Below are 20,051 nucleotides of genomic sequence, written 5' to 3'. Positions count from 1 at the left end.
TTATACTTCCATTTTCATAAGGTCATCCCATGCTTTGCAAGGAATGATTTCTTAAAACTTGCGGGATTACAAGATCTGCCAAAGTTCAAAAAAAAAAATTCTTCAGATAAAACAAGGATTCAGTTTTTCTATCGATGCCATCAACACTAAAGAAAAAACATGTTTCACTGGCAACGACTGGAGATAGCTCTTATATGTGTACCACCTCGATCGTGGATTTAATGAGGAGATGCACATCAATTATTTCCCAACCAAGTCGGCTCCTTAGATGTCTAGTTGTCGACTCGTCCTAGTTTTCATCCATGTATGTACCTATCAGAACATTTTCATACTGTTATCTCTAGTTACTACGTGTACTTGTACACCATTATTTCCTCTCCCCTTCTTGTTTGAACTTACTTTCTAACTAAGTTTCTCATATATTTGTCATAGCTTATTTCAAACTGAATCCAACCCAGAAAGAAATTGTGACGAACATTGATACTACATATACCTCAGATAATATGTGGATATACATGGGCTGTGCAATTAAATCTTCTATTCTTAAATAGTTGCAACTCACTACCTATTTTTCCTCATGCAACCATGCCACATCATCAAGTCATGCATGTTGTCATAAGTACTTGTTTTTCCTCTTCATGTTACCATGCCGCATCATCAAGTCATGAATGTGGTCATAAGTTACAATTTATGCACCAATGTACCCATTGTTTCACTAATTTTGTGTGGGCAAAATGGTATATACATTGGACGCTTTAGAGCAAATATATGTAGACCGTGTTACACATTTTTGTTTAAAATGGTACCATGTTTACTTCAATTCAATAGTTTATAATTTTTTATACATCATTTTGTCAAATGCTTCATATGATTTATTGTTTTCAAAATAAAAATAATGAAGTTTACTATGAAAGAATGAATTAGTGGCATTCATATAAACCTTCAACAAAATGAAACAAAAAATAAACAATGACAAAATTTGCACACAGTTTACACATAAATTGCACTTTTCTATAATATGCAAAAATAAACATATAATAGTGGAATTTTCGTTAAAAAATGGAAGTTTTCAAAGAATGAATGAATTAGTGGCATTCATATTACCGTTAAAGAAGACATAAATTGACACAAAAACTAAAACAAAATAAAAATAAAAAAATTATAAGGAAGAATGAATTAGTGGCATGGTATTACCCTTTAAGAAAAACAAAAGGAAATTAAACTAAAATAAAATAAAATGAAATTTACTAGGAAAGAATGAACTGGTGGCTTGATATTACCCTTTAAGAAGAAAGAATATGAAATCAAATTAAACAAAATCAAAACAATAAGGTTTTCTAAGAAAGAATGATTGATGGCATTGGTTGTCCTTTAAGAAAAAGCAAAATGAAAAAAAATCTCCATACAAAAAATCAAAAAAATTGCACACAATATACAAGAAATTGCGTTTTTTTAAAATACCTAAGAATAAGCATATAATGCTGAATTTTTCAGAAAAAAATATTGTAACAAAGAATGAATCAATGGCATCAATATTACCCTTAATGAAGAAAGAAAATGAAATAATAACTAAATCAAAATCAAAATAACAAAGTTTTATAAGAACAATGAATTAGTGGCATTGCTATTGCTTTTTAAAAATAAATATAATGAAAATGTGAAAAAAAAACTTGCACACAACTTTGCACTAAAATTGCACTTTTCTAGTATACAAACAACAATCATATGATAGTGTAATATTTACACATATTGTATAGCATTTGTATGTATATATTTACACTCACCCAACACCAAAAAATACCTACCAAAGAAAAGAATAAAAATCCAACTAATAAAGAATAACAAAAGGCACATAAAAATAGATTTCTGTTAAAGAAAAAAATGAAAGGGCGGAGAGGAGGGCTGGGCAGCATACGTGAGCTTCAGCCCAGTAGAAAGTTGACTGACCCAAATATTTGGTCAGTCAAAACACAAAACCTAAGCCAGCTCACAGAACAGTACGAATCTCAAAGCAAAAATCAATGTCCAAAAAATTGATTGACCCAAAATTAATATTCAGGTGACTTTCATATAGTTAAACTGAAAAAAGTTATCTCATGTAAGTTTGACAATGGATCGACGCTATACCGAAAAAAGCTTTTGTGCTGCTTTATAAATAAATTGAGAACCGAGAAACATACAAAGGTAACGCACACACTATCTCTGCTAGCTGGGGATTCCAGCTATACAAGAGAAGCTCAAAACAGCTAAACAGGAGATAGGAGCTAAGGTAAGCTAAGCACAAGCCTAGCAACAGAGATCTTGATGGTATCATTTGAGTAAACGCATAGTGGTCATAGACATGGACAGCGGGGCACCACTATATATACAAAGCTCTTGAACGCCTCTTAGCAACTGAGATCTTAATCGTATCAATTGAGTAAACGCATAGTAGTCACATAGACATGGGCAGACGTGGGTTAAAAGCATGTATACAAACATTGCGTTGTTCGGTTCGTGTACTTCCATTATGAAGTCGTGGGTGAAGTCCTGACACAGCACAGGGTCCTTGAATCCTTGATGCTTCAGTAGCCAGCTCAGAACTTCAGATCATGTACATTACTTGTTTCTGCGTTTTTTACGCAGTAGGCAGTCTGTGTTACTTGTCTTTTTCTTGGTTAATAGTTTTGCATTTTTCAGTGGCAGCAAATAGCAGGTGTTGTTTGGTAAACAAGTAATCACGGAGTAGATAAGAGTGACGACGTGCGTGCAACCCGCGCTGTACGCTAAGCCGTCCAGAGTTTGTCTCCTATAAAACCCGGATGACGACTGCGAGCGATCCGATCGAAAGCGAAAGCGATGGGATCGAGTACTAGCAGTATTTGCATAGCAGTGGACTGGATTGATTAGTGGGCACGCGCTCTGTGGAGTATCGAATAAGACTGCTCATAGTGGGGAGTAATATAGAGTAGTAACTTGTTGATGTTATTAGTCTATGTGTTCACACACGAACACGTCACCGTGTACTCTCGACGCCGGGGATGATACACCGCAGCTCGCGTCGAAGGAGGTCCGACCGGCAGCGCGATACACAGGACAGCCGGCAGACGCTTTTGTAGACCCGAAGCCCCGCTTACCCGGGAGGGACCCCGTCAGGGCTCGCGGCGGCTATGGGCTACACCAGGTCGATTCGCTCGCCCCTAGAGCCTCGTGATTCCGCAGCCCTCCGACATTAAGAACTAGCGAAGAACGACAAAAAAGATACAAGGGAGAGATAAAAAAAAGATGAACACGAAAAAGTAGTAGATGTGTTTATTCGATTGTTGTTGTTCCATCGGCCATCATCCCCAACATATATAAGAGGCGGCTGGACTTTCCGTACAAACAAAGAATTCATCTAGGCTTTCCTTACAAAAAATTACATCAATTCACGTCCTAGAGTTTTAGTTCTATTCCAACTCGGATTTAGTCTGAATCTGGCTCAACTTCTGTCTTTCTCTTTGCGCGGCCCGCCGAGCTTGCATATGACCTCCGATCAAGACGTCCCAAATATGAAACTTGTGCGCCTCGACGAGACGAACAATTCTTATGTTGAACACTTTTCCAAAAAAGACCATCTTGAATATTCTACAAAGCCATCTTTAATATCCAGTCGGACTCGGTCATGTAACGGACTGGATTGTCCGAGTCTCGTAGTGAACTTACATGCCGTATACTATCTCATATGATAATGACTCCAAAACCAAAGTTCTCCGTTTTGACGATGCGCACAACTTCCGTGTTGGTCACTTTTCCATCCGAGGTCATCTGGATTACCTTTCGGGCACATCTTCAGTTTCACTCGGATCCGAACTCATCCACTCGGATATTAGAGTTTTTCGTTCGACTGGATCTTTTCACTCGGATGTTAGAGTCTTTCACTCGGAAGACAATATTTCACTCGGATGACTATAATTTCACTCGAAACACAATCTTTCACTCGGATGACTATATTTTGCTCGGAAGGTAATATCTTACTCGAACGTCAAGTTTTCATTCCGACGGTAATCTTTTCACTCGGAATAACTTCACTCGGATGATAATTTCACTCGGATTACTATATTTTCACTCGGAAGCCAATATTTTACTCGATAAATAAGTTTTTCACTCGACCTTTTACTCGATCGGTAGGTTTTCACTCGGATGGTAAACTTTTCACTCGGATTTCCCGACTGAAAACACAGCCTGATCTTGATTTGTCTCTCCAGGTTGCATACGACCTCGGATTGAGACAAATTTTATATGAAAAACGATCGGCTCGACGAGACAAAACTTTTTCATGTTGAAGGTTTTTCGATTCAAGGCCGTCTTGATGGCCGAATTACTCGCGCAACCTATCAGACAAGTGTGTGGCACCTCGCGCCATATTTCCGTCGAGGTTCGGTCTGCAGTGTATTGCCTCTAACTTTTGCATATGAACTCGGATTGAGATGATTTATATATTAAAATCGATTGCCTCAACGAGACGAAGTCAATTTCTTAAGAGTGCTCCTTCATCCGAGGTCATCTTGAAGACGTGATTGGCCAAAAACCACTCGGAACATTGAATTATGCCACTCGGAGTATAGTTTCGGTCCGTAAGATAAGGTCAAATGAATACAACCGAAACATCAAAGTGGTTCCACTCGGCGACGTGAATCTTTTCATGCTGAAAACCCGTTCACTCGAGACCATCTTCATTGCAATCTGTATCTTGCCAAAATTGGGTGTCAACACATGCCCCCCTGTTTTCTGGCAGAGCTTGCGTGCCAGAAAATACTTTGTCTCGGGTATTTTTTAAGCACGATGTCAACACTCCATCAGCTGTGTATGCTGAGGATGATAATTGTTATCGGCCATATGCTTGGGCTTGTTGCTGCTTGAGTAGAACTTCTTCGGATGATAGTCGTTTGAGAACAACCATTGAATGTCACAAAGGCCTCCACACAAATTTCTCATGTCAATTCAAACCTTACTTTGTCCAGGTACTCCTTGGAGATATTAGAACTGCTCGACGATACATCGCCAAGCCGTCTTGCCAAGCAATTATAACCATGCACCTCAAAGGAATACTGTCAACCGTTTGGTGACTCAACTCATTGTTGACCAAAGTACACCATCAAGCCCCCGCCAAACATCGTCTGTCTCCTAACATGGATCCCGCAGATAACTCAAAGGAGCTTGAAAATCCGTCCACCAAAGTGTGAATAGCCGAAATAAATCAGATATTTCAGCTGGGGATATATTGTTGGGCACCAACTCTGATGTGACGGTTGCAGAACATGGATGATGCGCCGTTTGGAGTCTCATATAGTGACATGAAAATCGTTGTTTTCGCCTACCGGCTTCACGCTTGTCCTTCCTTACTCCTGCTGGCTTCACAACAGGAGCTGGCACATCATTCTCGCCTTGACGGCTTCCCTTGGGGACCCATGCCATATTCCTCTTCTCCAAGTCTTTGGCCCTGAGCCGCTTCAGCTTTCTTTCTTGCCAATGTGATAAGCGAGTGAGCATCCCGGCTGTGATTTTGTTTTGTGCACTAGAAACTCTTTCCTGACCTTTGGCACTTCCGGCTTGGCCTGTCCAGACTCGATGATTGGGTCCTTGAAAGTTACCCGCTTCACTTCCTTTCCATTAGTAGCCAACGTAGACCCGACTATCTTTTTGTCATCCGGAGTCGAATCTGAAACAACACACTTGCGGCCATCCTTTTTTACTCGGTACACTTACTTGACCACGTCCATCTTCTTTGCTGACCCCAGACCGATTCTTTTTGGTTGAGTCGGTCTTTCACATGTGGTTGTTGAACAAATGATGATCCTCTCGGAGCTGCATAATTTTGGTGATGTGGTTTAGAATATGATGGACAGTGTGCCCTTGATTTATACTTGTTCCATGATTGATCTGAATAATAGACAGCATGGGGAGGTATCCATGACATCGGCATTGGTGGCCCAAAAGGAGGATATGGAGTCTGTTTGCTCAACTTCTTCCTTCGCCAATCCTGGTCCTCAAATTTATGCCTTAGGGGTGACTTCGATGCTTTTGTTTCACTCGGCCGATAAGCACTCTTTGCCTCACTTATATTCTGATATTTTTCTAATAACTGCGCGAAAGTGACTTTCAGCTTTTTACCTTTGTGCTTACCATTGCCTTTGCTTTCTTTAACTGTGCGTGCATCGCTCTTTGAATTTTCTTGTTGCCCCCCAGTGATAGATGTCGCCATTGTAGCTTTGATGGAATTCCCATCTTCAAGATTGTTGTTGATGCACTTTTTAACCATATCCTTGCTTGAAGACTTGACCCCATCATCATTGGTGTGTACATGTTAACCTTTAGGTGAATCGGCTTGAGATAGCTGAGTCAACATTTGATCGCCATCAAAACCAATCTGATCCGACTGTTCATATGATCGTGCCTCAACAAACTTCAATCGTCTCGATTGTGCGGCTTGATGAATCACGTTGTTGTCTTCGATATTCTCTTCAAACAAACATTGAATTTGTTCTTGTCCTGATGGCTCGACATCATGATCAATTATAATAGGATTAGTCGACGATGCACCAACGATGTGATCAACTATGCCCGGACTGAAGGTACACTGCTCGTCCATTAATTGATATTGTGATACTAGCTCTGAAACAAAACAACCGAGCAGTGCTGGCTTAGCGTCATCCGACTCGGCTATGCATTGATTTTCATCCTCTTTTCCCGATGCTTTTGAATCGTCTTCGAAGGACTTTGGACCTGGCTTTACGTTTCTGCAACCAAAATAATTACAGAATATACGTCTCATCTGAGACCAAATGTTAGCCAGGCATGAAAAAAACAAAGTTGTCCATATGAATACAAAGTTCAGTTGGCATGACAAGAACAACTTTGGTTTTGATAAGTTGTCACTATTAGCCTCTATGAATGATACCATGTGTTGACTATCATGATTAGTGACAAGATCATTCCTAACAAATAGATTACTCATTTCAATTGGTCTTTCAAAATTAATTAGAATCTTACTAACAGGTGCATCAACAATATGATTTTGACCGAATCGAAAATTGAGTAAACTATCTCCTAGGTGTACCTTTGTGAAGACGTTGGAAGGAGAAGATGGTTGCACCACTAGAACAATACATTGCTCCACTTCTGAATAATTCTCCAACGCATGTTCCTCTTTTTCTGGATCTGGTGCCTCATCACTCGGATTGCCCGAGTATATTTCACTCGAATTGCCCGAGTATATTTCAGTCGGATTGCCCGAGTGGATTTTACTCGGACGCTCTTTGTCAGTTGAACTTTGCTCGGCCGCATTTTCTTGGTCTTGATGTTCATCGTTAACTGAACTGTGTTCAGCCATATTACTTTGTTCTTGATGCTCATCAATATCTTTAGCACGAAACTCATAGGGTAGCATGTAAGCTCCCTTACATCCAGAAAAATCGAGCACAACCAATTTGTTGCATTTGTCGTTCCTTTGCTCAGCCAAGCTTGCATCTTCTATTTTGGTACACACGGCAATAGTTGGCTTGATGCACTCGGCTTTATCCGGTGATGCACTCGTCTGGAACGATGCATTCGGCTGGCATGATGCAACGCACTGAGCCTTAAACATCCCAGTGCTTAATCCGGTTTCAATCGAATCCACCGTATTAGCCGAGTGAATCCTTTTTTGCTGGTTTGCTTGCAAAGCTTCTTTTTTATCTTGCCTCAAAAGTTTAGAAGGGCCAAAATGGTTGCTACATGGAGGAAGGCACTTGACGTATTCTTGCAAATATCCCTCTCCACGCTTCTTCTTGAGTGCTTCGTAGGCCTGTTGATATGCTGCTGGTAATTCCTCAAGGGTATGTGTAGTAAATTCATTGACTCTATTCCCTGTGAGCTTTGGCTTGATCTTGTCCACTTGGGCCAGATATTTTTCTTTAGACTCAGCCCTACTTGGATTCGCTTGCCCCCCAATACTTTTACGATCTTTCGGCAATGAATTGATGTTGCCGAAATTTTGCGATTGTATAGGGGGGGTATAACATGCTGCAATGATAGATGAAGACATGTGCACTGTTGTTGAATATTTTCTCACGCCAATTTGATCAATCGGCAACACTTCGTCTTCTTTCAAAACCCTATCTCTTATTGCCTCATAATCAGGAACCAATCCCTTTTCGTGCTGCTCAAGGCAAATAGCACTAATCTTATTATTTTGGGCTAAACTTTTTAATGCAGCCAGAGCCACCTCATCTCCTGCAATATTAGGCACATATGCTCCTGCAGAATCTCCATTCACTCGGCCAAGGTGATCCGAGTCATGAATATTTTTAGTTTCATATGCCACTGAACAATTAATATCATGAGGTGTACTATATGATGTTTGAGGATAACCGGCCAAATAGCTAATGGAAACATGGCTGATTCCCCCATCCATCGGCATGTTTGGGGATGAACCCACATATTGCGAGTCGGCTGCCGATGGATAAAACTGCGAGACGCCCTCCTGTACATGAGGTGTCATATATTGATCACTCGAACAAACCGTGTTGTTCACCGGCATATTGAAAGATGTTGCCGATGCACGAAAGTTCATATTCATAAGTTGGATGCCGCGATTCTGTAAATTCCAAGTTTCTCCAACGGAATAACTAGTCAGCCTTTGCTCGTTAGGGCTAGCCGACATGACTTGTCCATTGAAAGATCTAGCAACATCAACATAATGGCTATTTGCATCTACGTAAGGAGATTGATGATACATGTTACCGTTGTAGATTGCAGCCGCTTGATGACGCCCGACTCGTAGCAAGAATAGGCTGGAGACTGTTCAAAGCTTTGTCCCCAGCGGAGTTGCCAAAAAGTGTGTTCGCACACGAACACGTCACCGTGTACCCTCGACGCCGGGGGTGATGCACCGCAGCTTGCGTTGAAGGAGGTCCGACCGGCAGGGCGATACGCAGGATAGCCGGCAGATGCTTTTGTAGACCCGAAGCCCCGCTTACCCGGGAGGGACCCCGTCAGGGCTCGCGGCGGCTATGGGCTGCTCCAGGTCGATTCGCTCGCCCCTAGAGCCTCGTGATTCCGCAGCCCTCCGGCATGAAGAACTAGCGAAGAACGAGAAGAAAGATACAAGGGAGAGATAAAAAGCAGATGAACATGAAAAAGTAGTAGATGTGTTTATTCGATTGGTGTTGTTCAATCAGCCATCACCCCAACATATATAAGAGGCGGCTGGACTTCCCGTACAAACAAAGGATTCATCTATGCTTTCCTTACAAAAAATTACATCAATTCACATCCTAGAGTCCTAGTTCTATTCCAACATGGATTCATTCTGAATCTGGCCCAACTTCTATCTTTCTCTTTGCGCGGGCCGCCGAGCTTGCATATGACCTCCGATCAAGACAACCCAAATATGAAACTTGTGCGTCTCGACGAGACGAACAATTCTTATGTTGAACACTTTTCCAAATAAGACCGTCTTGAATATTCTATGAAGCCATCTTTAATATCCAGTCGGACTTGGTCATGTAACGGACTGGATTGTCCGAGTCTCGTAGTGAACTTACATGCCGTATACTATCTCATATGATAATGACTCCAAAACCAAAGTTCTCCGTTTTGACGATGTGCACAACTTCCGTGTTGGTCACTTTTTCATCCGAGGTCATCTGGATTACCTTTCGAGCACATCTTCAGCTACACTCGGATCCGAACTCATCCACTCGGATATTAGAGTTTTTCGTCCGACTGGACCTTTTCACTCGGATGTTAGAGTCTTTCACTCGAAAAACAATATTTCACTCGGATGACTATAATTTCACTCAGAAGACAATCTTTCACTCGGATGACTATATTTCGCTCGGAAGGTAATATCTTACTCGAACGTCAAGTTTTCATTCCGACAGTAATCTTTTCACTCGGAATAACTTCACTCGGATGATAATTTCACTCGGATTACTATATTTTCACTCGGAAGCCAATCTTTTACTCGATCGATAAGTTTTTCACTCGACTTTTTACTCGATCGGTAGGTTTTCACTCGGATGGTAAACTTTTCACTCGGATTTCCCGACTGAAAACACAGTCTGATCTTGATTTGCCTCTCCAGGTTGCATACGACCTCGGATTGAGACAAATTTTATATGAAAAACGATCGGCTCAACGAGACAAAACTTTTTCATGTTGAAGGTTTTTCGATTCAAGGCCGTCTTGATGGCCGAATTACTCGCGCAACCTATCAGACAAGTGTGTGGCACCTCGCGCCATATTTCCGTCGAGGTTCGGTCTGCAGTGTATTGCCTCTAACTTTTGCATATGAACTCGGATTGAGATGATTTATATATTAAAATCGATTGCCTCGATGAGACGAAGACAATTCCTTAAGAGTGCTCCTTCATCCGAGGTCATCTTGAAGACGTGATTGGCCAAAAACCACTCGGAACATTGAATTATGCCACTCGGAGTATAGTTTCGGTCCGTTAGATAAGGTCAAATGAATACAACCGAAACATCAAAGTGGTTCCACTCGGCGACGTGAATCTTTTCATACTGAAAACCCGTTCACTTGAGACCATCTTCATTGCAATCTGTATCTTGCCAAAATTGGGTGTCAACACTATGTTACTACCTCCATAGTGGGTAGTAACATATTTTTTTTGAAAGATCCAGCCCTAGCTGGCATTGATTTCATTAGCAAAGAGAAGGCGGGAAACAAGTTTGATCAAGTGATCAATGGGGTGAAAATGAAGAGGTACAAGTGGCCAGCCTAACGGCTATGCTGGCACTGATAGTATCGGGATATCTCTCATGGCACATCCCCGAAGGGGTGCTCTATGCAGGCTGCTCCAGCGATCCTCCATTGCTCCATGTCGCGACGGCACGCTTCGATAATGGTGCTAGAGCACGGCATCTTACCGTGGAAGGTGCATGCATTACGCTCAAGCCATATGTGCCAGGCAATGAGTGCAAGAATTGATCTGGTGCCCTTCCTGTCTGTTGGGCTTGCCGCGTCCGTGATCAGTCTCACTCTTTCCGTCGTCGTCGTTCCGGAGCTCCAGGTAGCGTGTGCCAGGGAGTGACAGCCCCGCCATGACGCCGCCGTTGTCCAGGCCTGGATAGCAATCGGGCATTCCTAGAAAAGGTGGGAGGAGGACTCCAAGCTTCGCAGAGAGAGTTGGCATAAGTAACTGTTCTCCCAGCCGCACCACTGCAGGCGATCGTTGCACCATAGCCTGTCGAGGTGGAGCATCCACAGGAACATCTTGAGCTTCCCAGGTGCCCAGATACGCCAGACGTTTTGGAGGGGAAGGGTGCCATTGGCGCCTGGAACTGACCCGCGTAGGCGGAGCGAGCGGAGTAGCTCCTGGAGGTGGTAGCAGTCCAGCGGATTGTGTCGCTGAGGTCATTGTTTATGATGCTGCCCGCTCTCCGAATCACCCTTGCTAGCTGGAATACAGAGGGCGCAATGCTACTGGTTTCCCCATGGCGGAGATCAAGGATCCATCGCCCGTCGAGCAACGTGTCCCGGACGGACCTGTTCTTGCGGATGGAGTGGGTGAAGAGGGTGGGGTAGTCCAGCCGGAGTGGCCTGCCGTCAAGCCATGGACTTGACCAGAAGGACGCCGTCATGTCGTCCCCGATGGTGACCACCGTGTTGGCAGCGAAGAGGGCCTGGTCCGGCAGGTTGCATGGCGTGTTCGTGCCAATCCATGGCCGCTCTGGATGGGTCCAGGAGATCCAGAGCCACAGCAGACGGAGGGCGCGCGCGAATTTGTCCAGATCATGTATGCCGAGGCCTCCATGGGATTCTGGCGTGGTGACCGTGCTCCATGCTACCTTACACTTTCCTCCGGTTGCTTCTTCGTCTTGTGCCCAGAGAAAACGTCGTCTGGCTTTATCTACCTCCTTGAAAAACTTCTTTGGCACTCTCAGTACCGTGAGGGCGAACGTCGGCATGGCGGAGAGGGCGCAGCGGACGAGCACCCTACGGCCGACGATATGCATTAGTCTGCCCTTCCAACGAGCAAGGCGCGCACGAATCCTATCTAGGATGAACTGCAGGTGGACTAGACGATCCTACTGGTAGTGATTGGGAGGCCCAGGTACGTGATTGGTAGTGACGCCATAATGCCGCCAAAGTTTTGCAAGATGGAGCCAAGGTCGAGGGCGCCGCAGCTAATCGGCACTGCCGAGGATTTGGCCAGGTTGACGTGCAGGCCCGTGGCCTCGCCGAAAAGGTGCAGGATGCTGAGCAGAGCATCGACCTCCGTCCTTGTGGGGTTGATGAAGATCACGACGTCGTCGGCATACAAGCTTGTACGCATACGCATGGCCGTACCAGGCAGACGAGATAGCTGGCCCACCAAGGTTGCCGCCTCTAGAAGACGGTGCAGGGGGTCGATGCAGAGAATGAAGAGCAGCGGCGAGAGCGGATCCCCCTGCCGCAGCCCACGACGATGCATGATGGAGGCGCCCGGAGAACCATTCAGGAGGCAAGACGACGAGGATGTAGAGAGCAGAAGCGCAATCCAGTCTCGCCATCTTGCAGGGAAGCCCATTTTTTGAAGAAGTTCAAAGATATATTCCCAAGAAATGCTGTCAAATGCCTTGGCTATATCTAATTTCAGAAGCAGGGCAGGTGTCTTGCGGCGATGAAGAGCTCTGACGGCGTTTTGAAGAAACTGTCATGTATGCACTTAGAACGCTGGAAGGCAGTTTGGGTAGGCGAGATCAGTGTGCTGATGATCGGGGCCAGCCTCATGGATAGAACATTGGCGATTAGTTTGGCGATGGAGTGAATAAGGCTGATGGGCCTATAATCAGCCATACTAGTTGCCCCGTCCTTCTTCGGCAGCAGCACAATCATGGCAGAGTTTAGGGCCGCAAAATCACCCCTAGCTAAGTTGTAGAAATGATGGAAAACAACCATGATGTCATGCTTAATGAGGCTCCAGCATGATCTGTAGAAGGCGCCCGAGAATCCGTCAGGTCCAGGTGCCTTCTCAGAGGGGGATGCTTTGATCGCCTCCCAAACTTCAGCTTCCGTGAACGGGTTGTCTAGCCCAGCATTCTCAACTGATGGCAGCAGAATGGAGTCCTAGTTGATCGAGCAGGAGCGTGGTCGCCTTGTGCCGATCAGCTGAAGGAAGTGGGCGTGAGCAATGGTGGCCTTGTCTCCATGCACGGTGGCCACACCAGATTCAGTTTGCAGCGAGTGGATGTGGTTTTTGTGCCTCCGGGAGTTAGTTCTGCTTCCGGCCGCCCTCGCAACGTGCAGGTGTGCAATGGGTGATGGGCCCAGACCCCTGCGCCATAGGATTTAGACCGGCGTGCTGACCTCTCTGTTGTGCCTAGGTAGGGCTGCGACGTGTTGATCTTCCGAGGCCGGGCATGACCCAGAAAAGTGTGTCCAGCCAAATGGGATCGAGCGTGTTGGGTTATGTGGTGCACCCCTGCAGGGAAGTTAATCTATTCGAATAGCCGTGATCTTCGGTAACAGGACGACTTGGAGTTGTACCTTGACCTTATGACAACTAGAACCGGATATGTAATAAAACACACCCTTCCAAGTGCCAGATACAACCGGTGATCACTCTCTCACAGGGCGACGAGGGGAGGATCATCGGTTAGGATTATGCTATGCGATGCTACTTGGTGAACTTACCATCTACTCTCTTCTCTTGCTGCAAGATGGAGGTTACCAGAAGCGTAGTTTTCGACAAGACTAGCTATCCCCCTCTTATTCCGGCATTCTGCAGTTCAGTCCACATATGATACCCCCTTTACCATTTGATACCAATGCATACATTTGTAGTGTAGCTCCTTGCTTGCGAGTACTTTGGATGAGTACTCACGGTTGCTTTTATCCCCCTTTTCACCTTTCCTATATCCGATTGCTGCAACCAGACGTTGGAGTCCAGGAGCCCGACGCCTCCGTCGACGACGACTACTACTACTCGGGAGGTGCCTACTACTACGTGCAGCCCGCTGACGGCGACCCGGAGTAGTTTAGGAGGATCCCAGGCAGGAGGCCTGTGCCTCTTTCGATCTGTATCCCAGTTTGTGCTAGCCTTCTTAAGGCAAACTTGTTTAGCTTATGTCTATACTCAGATATTGTTGCTTCCGCTGACTCATCTATGATCGAGCTCTTGTATTCGAGCCCTCGAGGCCCCTGGCTTGTAATATGATACTTGTATGACTTATTTTATTCGTAGAGTTGTGTTGTGATATCTTCCCGTGAGTCTCTGATCTTGATCGTACACGTTTGCGTGTATGATTAGTGTACGATTGAATCGGGGGCGTCACAGCTGGAGCCCGCCACAGCCAGAGGGACCGACCACCGGGGGCTGGCGCCTGCCCTGTCCCTGGCCATCCTCAATGTGCATCGACCACGTCCCCGGGTAGACCCGCGGGAACGGGCGATCATCTTCGGACCCAGAGGACGGGATGCCGCTCTAGCCTGAGTGCGAGCAGCGAGGCGTCAGGGGCGTCCAGTCTTCAACGCGGTCGACGTGGATGAGCATGACGTTGCGTCGGACGCGTGGTGGAGGGGGGACCTCACGGCTGGGCGGCGAGAAGCCCAGCATAGCCTCGACGCGGCCGGCACCACGCGTCGCGTGCCAGATGATGTGCTTGGTGGGGATGAAGGCGGCGTCGTACACCCACACCCAGCACGCGAAGGTCCGCGTGTGGCCGCGCTTGTGCGTGCGGCTGTCGAGCCGGTCGATGATGCATTTGCCGCCGAGCACCTCCGCCGCACCGTCAACGGACCACAGGTGCATGGGCATCTTCTCGATGACGACACAAACGTGGAGGAGGAAGTCTTCATGGTCGGCGTGGACGTCCTCGTGCCACGGCTTGATGATGAAGGCGACACCATCAACGTTGATGGAGCCCAGGCGGACGGCGTTGTCCCGGTGCGCCGGCAGCTCGAAGTGGACGAGGAAGTCCTCCGGGTCGTGGCTGGTCACTCGCAGCAGGTGCACCGGGGTGCGGAGAACGGCGTCGAAGGCGCGGCCGACAGACATGGGGCTCGCCGCGTGCCGCTCAGCCGTGGAGATGAGGAGGACGGCGTGTCGGCGGAGGAGGAACATCTGATGCTCCATCTCCGGCGACTCGATCACCACCTTGTGGCCGTCCCTTGGCCGGCGCGAGGGGTCGGTGTGGCGGCAGCGGTCCATGGCCGATGCGGGCGGAGGAGGCGAGGGGAAACGGAGCCTCTCGCGGACAGGAGCACGGCTAGCAGCAGGCGCAAGACCACCACTATGGCCACGCCGGATTTGAGGGCAGTCCTTGGCGATGTGGCCCGGCAGCTTGCACTCGATGCAGTGTATGGGATCTCTACAATCGACGCGGCGGTGCTTGGAGCTGAGGCATCGGAAGCAGAGCCCCCTGGGGCTCTTTCATAAACTGATTTAAAGATCAGTTAGTCCACCATAGTTTTTCTTTACGAAAAGATAATGAGATGGCTCCCTGTGCTCTGATTGATTTTTTGTATTATGATCTATCTAGGAGCAATGAACGCCTTAAGAAGGCCGCGCGGGCAGCGTCCGCATTGAAGGAGAGGCGCTGGCCTCGGGGACGCCGCGAGCGCGCGGGGGAGGCATGGGCGCGCGCGACGGCGCGGCGCGCGTTGCGGGACAGGACCGACGTCCATCCATCAGCTTGGCCGGGAGAGGAATGGTCGGTGCGGGGGGAGGGGCAGACCACGATGGATTTTAGGCGGAGCGGCTCCATTGGGCGATCCCTGCTAATATCCGGCGTGGATAGTGCGGCAGCGGCCCCAGAGCACCCCCCCCCCCGGAGCAGAAGGCGCGGCGGAGAACCGGGGTTGACAGCAGGAGGGCTGGGGGGCGGCGGAGGGACCGGATCCGCGGACGGACCGCCGGACGGACGCAGATCTGGGACGGAGGCGGGTTGGCCCCATCCTTCGCTGCCGCGTGAGCTGGAGCGTGCAGAGCCGCGGGAGTGCACCGAGCGTCCGCGCCCCATGGATTCGGGAGGGTGGCGCCGGTGGCCAAGCGGCCAGCGACGGGGAAGGTGGCCGCCGCGGCCGGAGTGGCCGACGGCGCAGGGGGAGGGGAAGGGGAGAGACGTTTCCCGGCGTAAGTGGAATGTGATGTTTGCCGGGTGGTAACGTATGAGTGGTATCATGAAAGAGTTTATTTATTAGGCTACAGACTCATTATGCTTTGAAATGTGTGATGTTACAGTAACTACTCTCTCCTTATTAATTAGCTGTCACATAAGCAATCTTGTATTGAAATGTGTGATGTTACTAGTTAAGTTATTCTCATTGTGACTAGTCTAACATAAGCTGGACATCAGATTTGTGTTGTCGAGACGGCGCGGCTCATCTTGTTGGCCACCTCGGTTTTCGCCTATATAGCCCAGAGAGCGCGCCGGTTAACTCGCAAGGAGGCAGAAGCACCAAGTATCGTCTCCTCGGTCGGGCAGTTGACTGGTAGCTGCCGCATTGCATTCGTGGTACCGATACCGCACCCTACTGGCAGTGGCAGGCCACATATTTTCCTTTTCAGACCGGTCCAGTCCAGTGTTGACTCTCTTGGCATACAGGACAGGAGAGATCATCGATCATCGATCGATGGCTTCCTGTGCTGGCGGTGGCGATGAGCCGCTGACGGACGCGCTGCTGGCGAGGGCGGGCAGCGGCGACAAGGATGACCTGGAGGAGATCCACAGCGTGTCGGCGTTCCTGCGCTGCGCGGCGGAGGAGAACCGGCGGCTGTGGTGCCTGGCCGGCCCGGCCATCTTCACGTCGCTGGCGCAGTACTCGCTGGGCGCCATCACGCAGGTCGCCGCCGGCCACCTCACCACGCTGGAGCTGGACGCCGTCTCCACCGAGAACTCCGTCGTCGCCGGGCTCGCCTTCGGGATCATGTACGGCATGGGGAGCGCGCTGGAGACGCTGTGCGGGCAGGCCTACGGCGCCAAGAAGCTCCCCATGCTCGGCGTCTACCTGCAGCGTTCCTGGCTGCTGCTCACCGCCACGGCCGTCTGCATGCTCCCACTCTACCTCTTCGCCACCCCGATCCTCAGGTTCTTCCACCAGGACGACCAGATCGCCGTCATGGCCGGCCGCTTCTCGCTCTACATGGTCCCGCAGCTCTTCGCGTACGCGCTCAACTTCCCCATCCAGAAGTTCCTGCAGGCGCAGAGCAAGCTGATGGCCATGGCGGCAGTGTCGGCGGCGGCGCTGGTGCTCCACGTCGCGCTCACCTGGTTCCTCGTGGTGCCCATGCGGATGGGCCTCGTCGGCCTCGCCGTCGCGCTTAACGCGTCGTGGTGGTTCGTGGTGCTCGGCCAGCTCGCCTACATCGTCATGGGTTACTGCCCCGGCGCATGGAACGGCTTCGAGTTGGACTCCCTCGCCTTCACCGAGCTCTTCAGCTTCGCCCGCCTCTCCATCGGCTCAGCAATCATGATCTGGTACGTGCATTTCGTACAGCTACCTACTTATGGTCCAATGAACTGCCATGAACTGTTGTAATTAATCACCTATGTTCCCGCTCTTTAGCTTGGAGTTCTGGTTCTACATGTTCCTGATCGTGATCGTGGGCAACCTTCCCAACGCTCAGGTCGCCGTCGCCGCGGTCTCCATCTGGTGAGCTAGCTAGCTGTTATAATTTCCACTTTCCAAGCTGAGCAAAACGGTAGCTAGCTTTAGTAAAGAGTAAATAGTAGTATAGTAGCACTGACATGTTGCGATTTGTGGATGTGGCACATTGGCTGCCGCGTGCAGCACCAACCTGTTCGGGTGGCAGATCATGGTGTTCTTCGGATTCAATGCAGCCATCAGGTAATCTCATCAATCAATCAACCAATCTGCATCAAAACACATTCATGCCTGCGCGTTAATCCAATCTTTGGAGCAGCGTGAGGGTGTCGAACGAGCTGGGCGCGGGGCGTCCGCGGGCGGCGAGGTTTGCGATCGCGGTGGTGCTCATGTCGTCCGTGGCCATCGGGGTGGCATTCTTCGTGGCCGTCCTGCTCCTCCGCGACGTCTACGGCGCGCCCTTCACGGAGAGCCCCGAGGTGGTGCACGCCGTGGCCAGCCTGGGCGTCGTCTTCGCCTTCACGCTGCTGCTCAACAGCGTCCAGCCCGTGCTGTCCGGCGTGGCCGTCGGCGCCGGGTGGCAGTGGCTGGTGGCCTACATCAACCTGGGGTGCTACTACGGGGTCGGCATCCCGGTCGGGTACATGATCGCCTTCCCGCTGCGCCGCGGGATTCAGGTACGCGCTCCGCTCCGTGCATGCATGTCTTTGTTCGTTTTGTTTTGAACCGACCGTGGTTGCTTGACTTTGGATGGGATGCAACAGGGGATGTGGGGCGGCATGCTCACCGGGGTGGGCCTGCAGACGGTGATCCTGATCGCGATCACCATGCGCACCAACTGGAACAAGGAGGTGAGCGATCCTGGTTTGACTGCTGGGTTTCAGCCCCGGGCAAAACGAGACAAGTCCTGATACTACCATCTTTTTTTATCTGAAACTCACGCTTAAACTACCATCTTGGAATGTGTTTGGCACTTGGCAGGCAAGCGAGGCGAGCTCCAGGATACGGCAGTGGGGTGGTGGCGGTGGTGCATCGCCCAGGATCCCGGACAGCTTCTAGCGCCTCTGCCTGTTTCTTGGTGGCCAACCGAATTATTTAAATCATGTGCGTGTTAGGCGAGCTATAACCAAAACTGGTCCCGTGGGCAGTCCCTCTTGTCCCGTTTGTGTTTTCTTGTCGACAACACGCAACACCGCAAGGTCCTTGCGCCGTGTTATGAATGAAGACGGAAAAGGAAAAGGTTCCAGGAGATCCCCGTGATGTGGTTTGGTTTGGCCTTCTCCTTTTCTTTTTGGAAGCTCGATCGGTGAGGTTTGCAATGAGTTTGTTCTGGCCATGTAGTACGTCGTGTGACAGTGTGCCCAGCTGGCTCTGTCTCGTCCGAGCCTCTTTTTTTTTCTGACGCTTGAGAAACTCCAAGACTACCCGGCGCTTGGTTTGCCGGTTGGGCCCATACGCAACCCTTGTTTATGCATTTGCAGCGACATTAATAAGACGGATCTCGTTTGTGCTACGGCGCAACAAGGGGATGTAGCTTAGATGGTAGAGCGCTCGCTTAGCATGCGAGAGGTACGGGGATCGATGCCCCGCATCTCCATCTGTTTTTTCGTAGTTTTATTTCCTGGGATTTCAGATCTCAGAGTTCCATAATGGTCAACCGCCCGATCGTGCTTACCCGTGCTGTTCGCCATGGCCACGCCGGCCTGAGCAAACCACCAGGCCACGCGCAAAGATCACCGCCGGTCGAATGGTAGGGCGGCGCGACCACGTTGTTTTGTGTGTTGCTGGTGTACTATTGGCAGTTTGGCACACGCGCCTCAGGCCGTATCGCCTCCTCAATGCTCGACCTTGCAGGAACGCACGGCGTTGCCGGTGTTAGGCCAACTCCAACGGGCTGAGTCCGTTTGTTGCTAAACGAACACAAAGTACGGTCCAATTGTATGGGAGCAGATGGTATTGATTCATTTTTTGTCCAAATTTAGGCCATATTTACGTTAAAACGGACAACGCGTAGACAGACACGACGCGGGCCCTTGTCCTTCCTTGATCTGCTCGTCGATGACACAGATTTTCCTTTTCTCTTCCCCTGCTCCTCCCTCAGCCTTCCGCCATCGTCGCTGCCACTCGTCGACACCCATTTTCCACGCCATGCCATAGCCAGCCCACGTTCTCGTTTCCGAGGACTTTTCTCTCAGCGTTCGTGGCTCTTTGTTGCTGCAGCCGGTGTGAGAGAAGCTACGGCCGCCGACGACGCCCATCAACCCCAACACCTTTCGGCAGACGCTGTATAGCCGGAGGGCGCCACCCACCAATGCCAACCTTGCCTTGCTGCCCATGAGGGGAATTAGCAGAGGAAGTTGCTGATATATACAAAACCAACTGGCCTTGGCCCATCAATGCTCTGGATGAATGGTCCTTCTTAATTAAATTCCCACCAGAAATTGATGTTGCCACTGTTGCAGGTTACCCTTGCTTTGGACTGAAGAAAGACAATGTC

General features: G+C 48.9%; 1 protein-coding gene and 1 non-coding gene across 2 annotated transcripts; both read left to right on the top strand.

The window, feature by feature from the left end:
* The first annotated feature begins 16,327 nt into the window (after window positions 1-16,327).
* LOC125524850 (protein DETOXIFICATION 33-like) lies at window positions 16,328-18,803 on the top strand. The gene is made up of 7 exons (XM_048689873.1): window positions 16,328-16,464; window positions 16,555-17,427; window positions 17,516-17,602; window positions 17,741-17,797; window positions 17,874-18,231; window positions 18,319-18,405; window positions 18,536-18,803. The coding sequence occupies exons 2-7, from the start codon at window positions 16,583-16,585 to the stop codon at window positions 18,611-18,613; spliced, it is 1,512 nt and encodes a 503-aa protein (XP_048545830.1). The 5' UTR covers window positions 16,328-16,464; window positions 16,555-16,582; the 3' UTR covers window positions 18,614-18,803.
* A 275-nt stretch (window positions 18,804-19,078) lies between these two features.
* Window positions 19,079-19,151, top strand: TRNAA-AGC. The gene has a single exon. It is a non-coding gene; the product is annotated as a tRNA-Ala (tRNA).
* Window positions 19,152-20,051: the final 900 nt, after the last annotated feature.

Source organism: Triticum urartu, chromosome 7 (genome assembly GCF_003073215.2).
Source record: "Triticum urartu cultivar G1812 chromosome 7, Tu2.1, whole genome shotgun sequence".
Classification (NCBI taxonomy): domain Eukaryota; kingdom Viridiplantae; phylum Streptophyta; class Magnoliopsida; order Poales; family Poaceae; genus Triticum; species Triticum urartu.
This window is presented reverse-complemented; position numbering and strand designations above follow the sequence as displayed.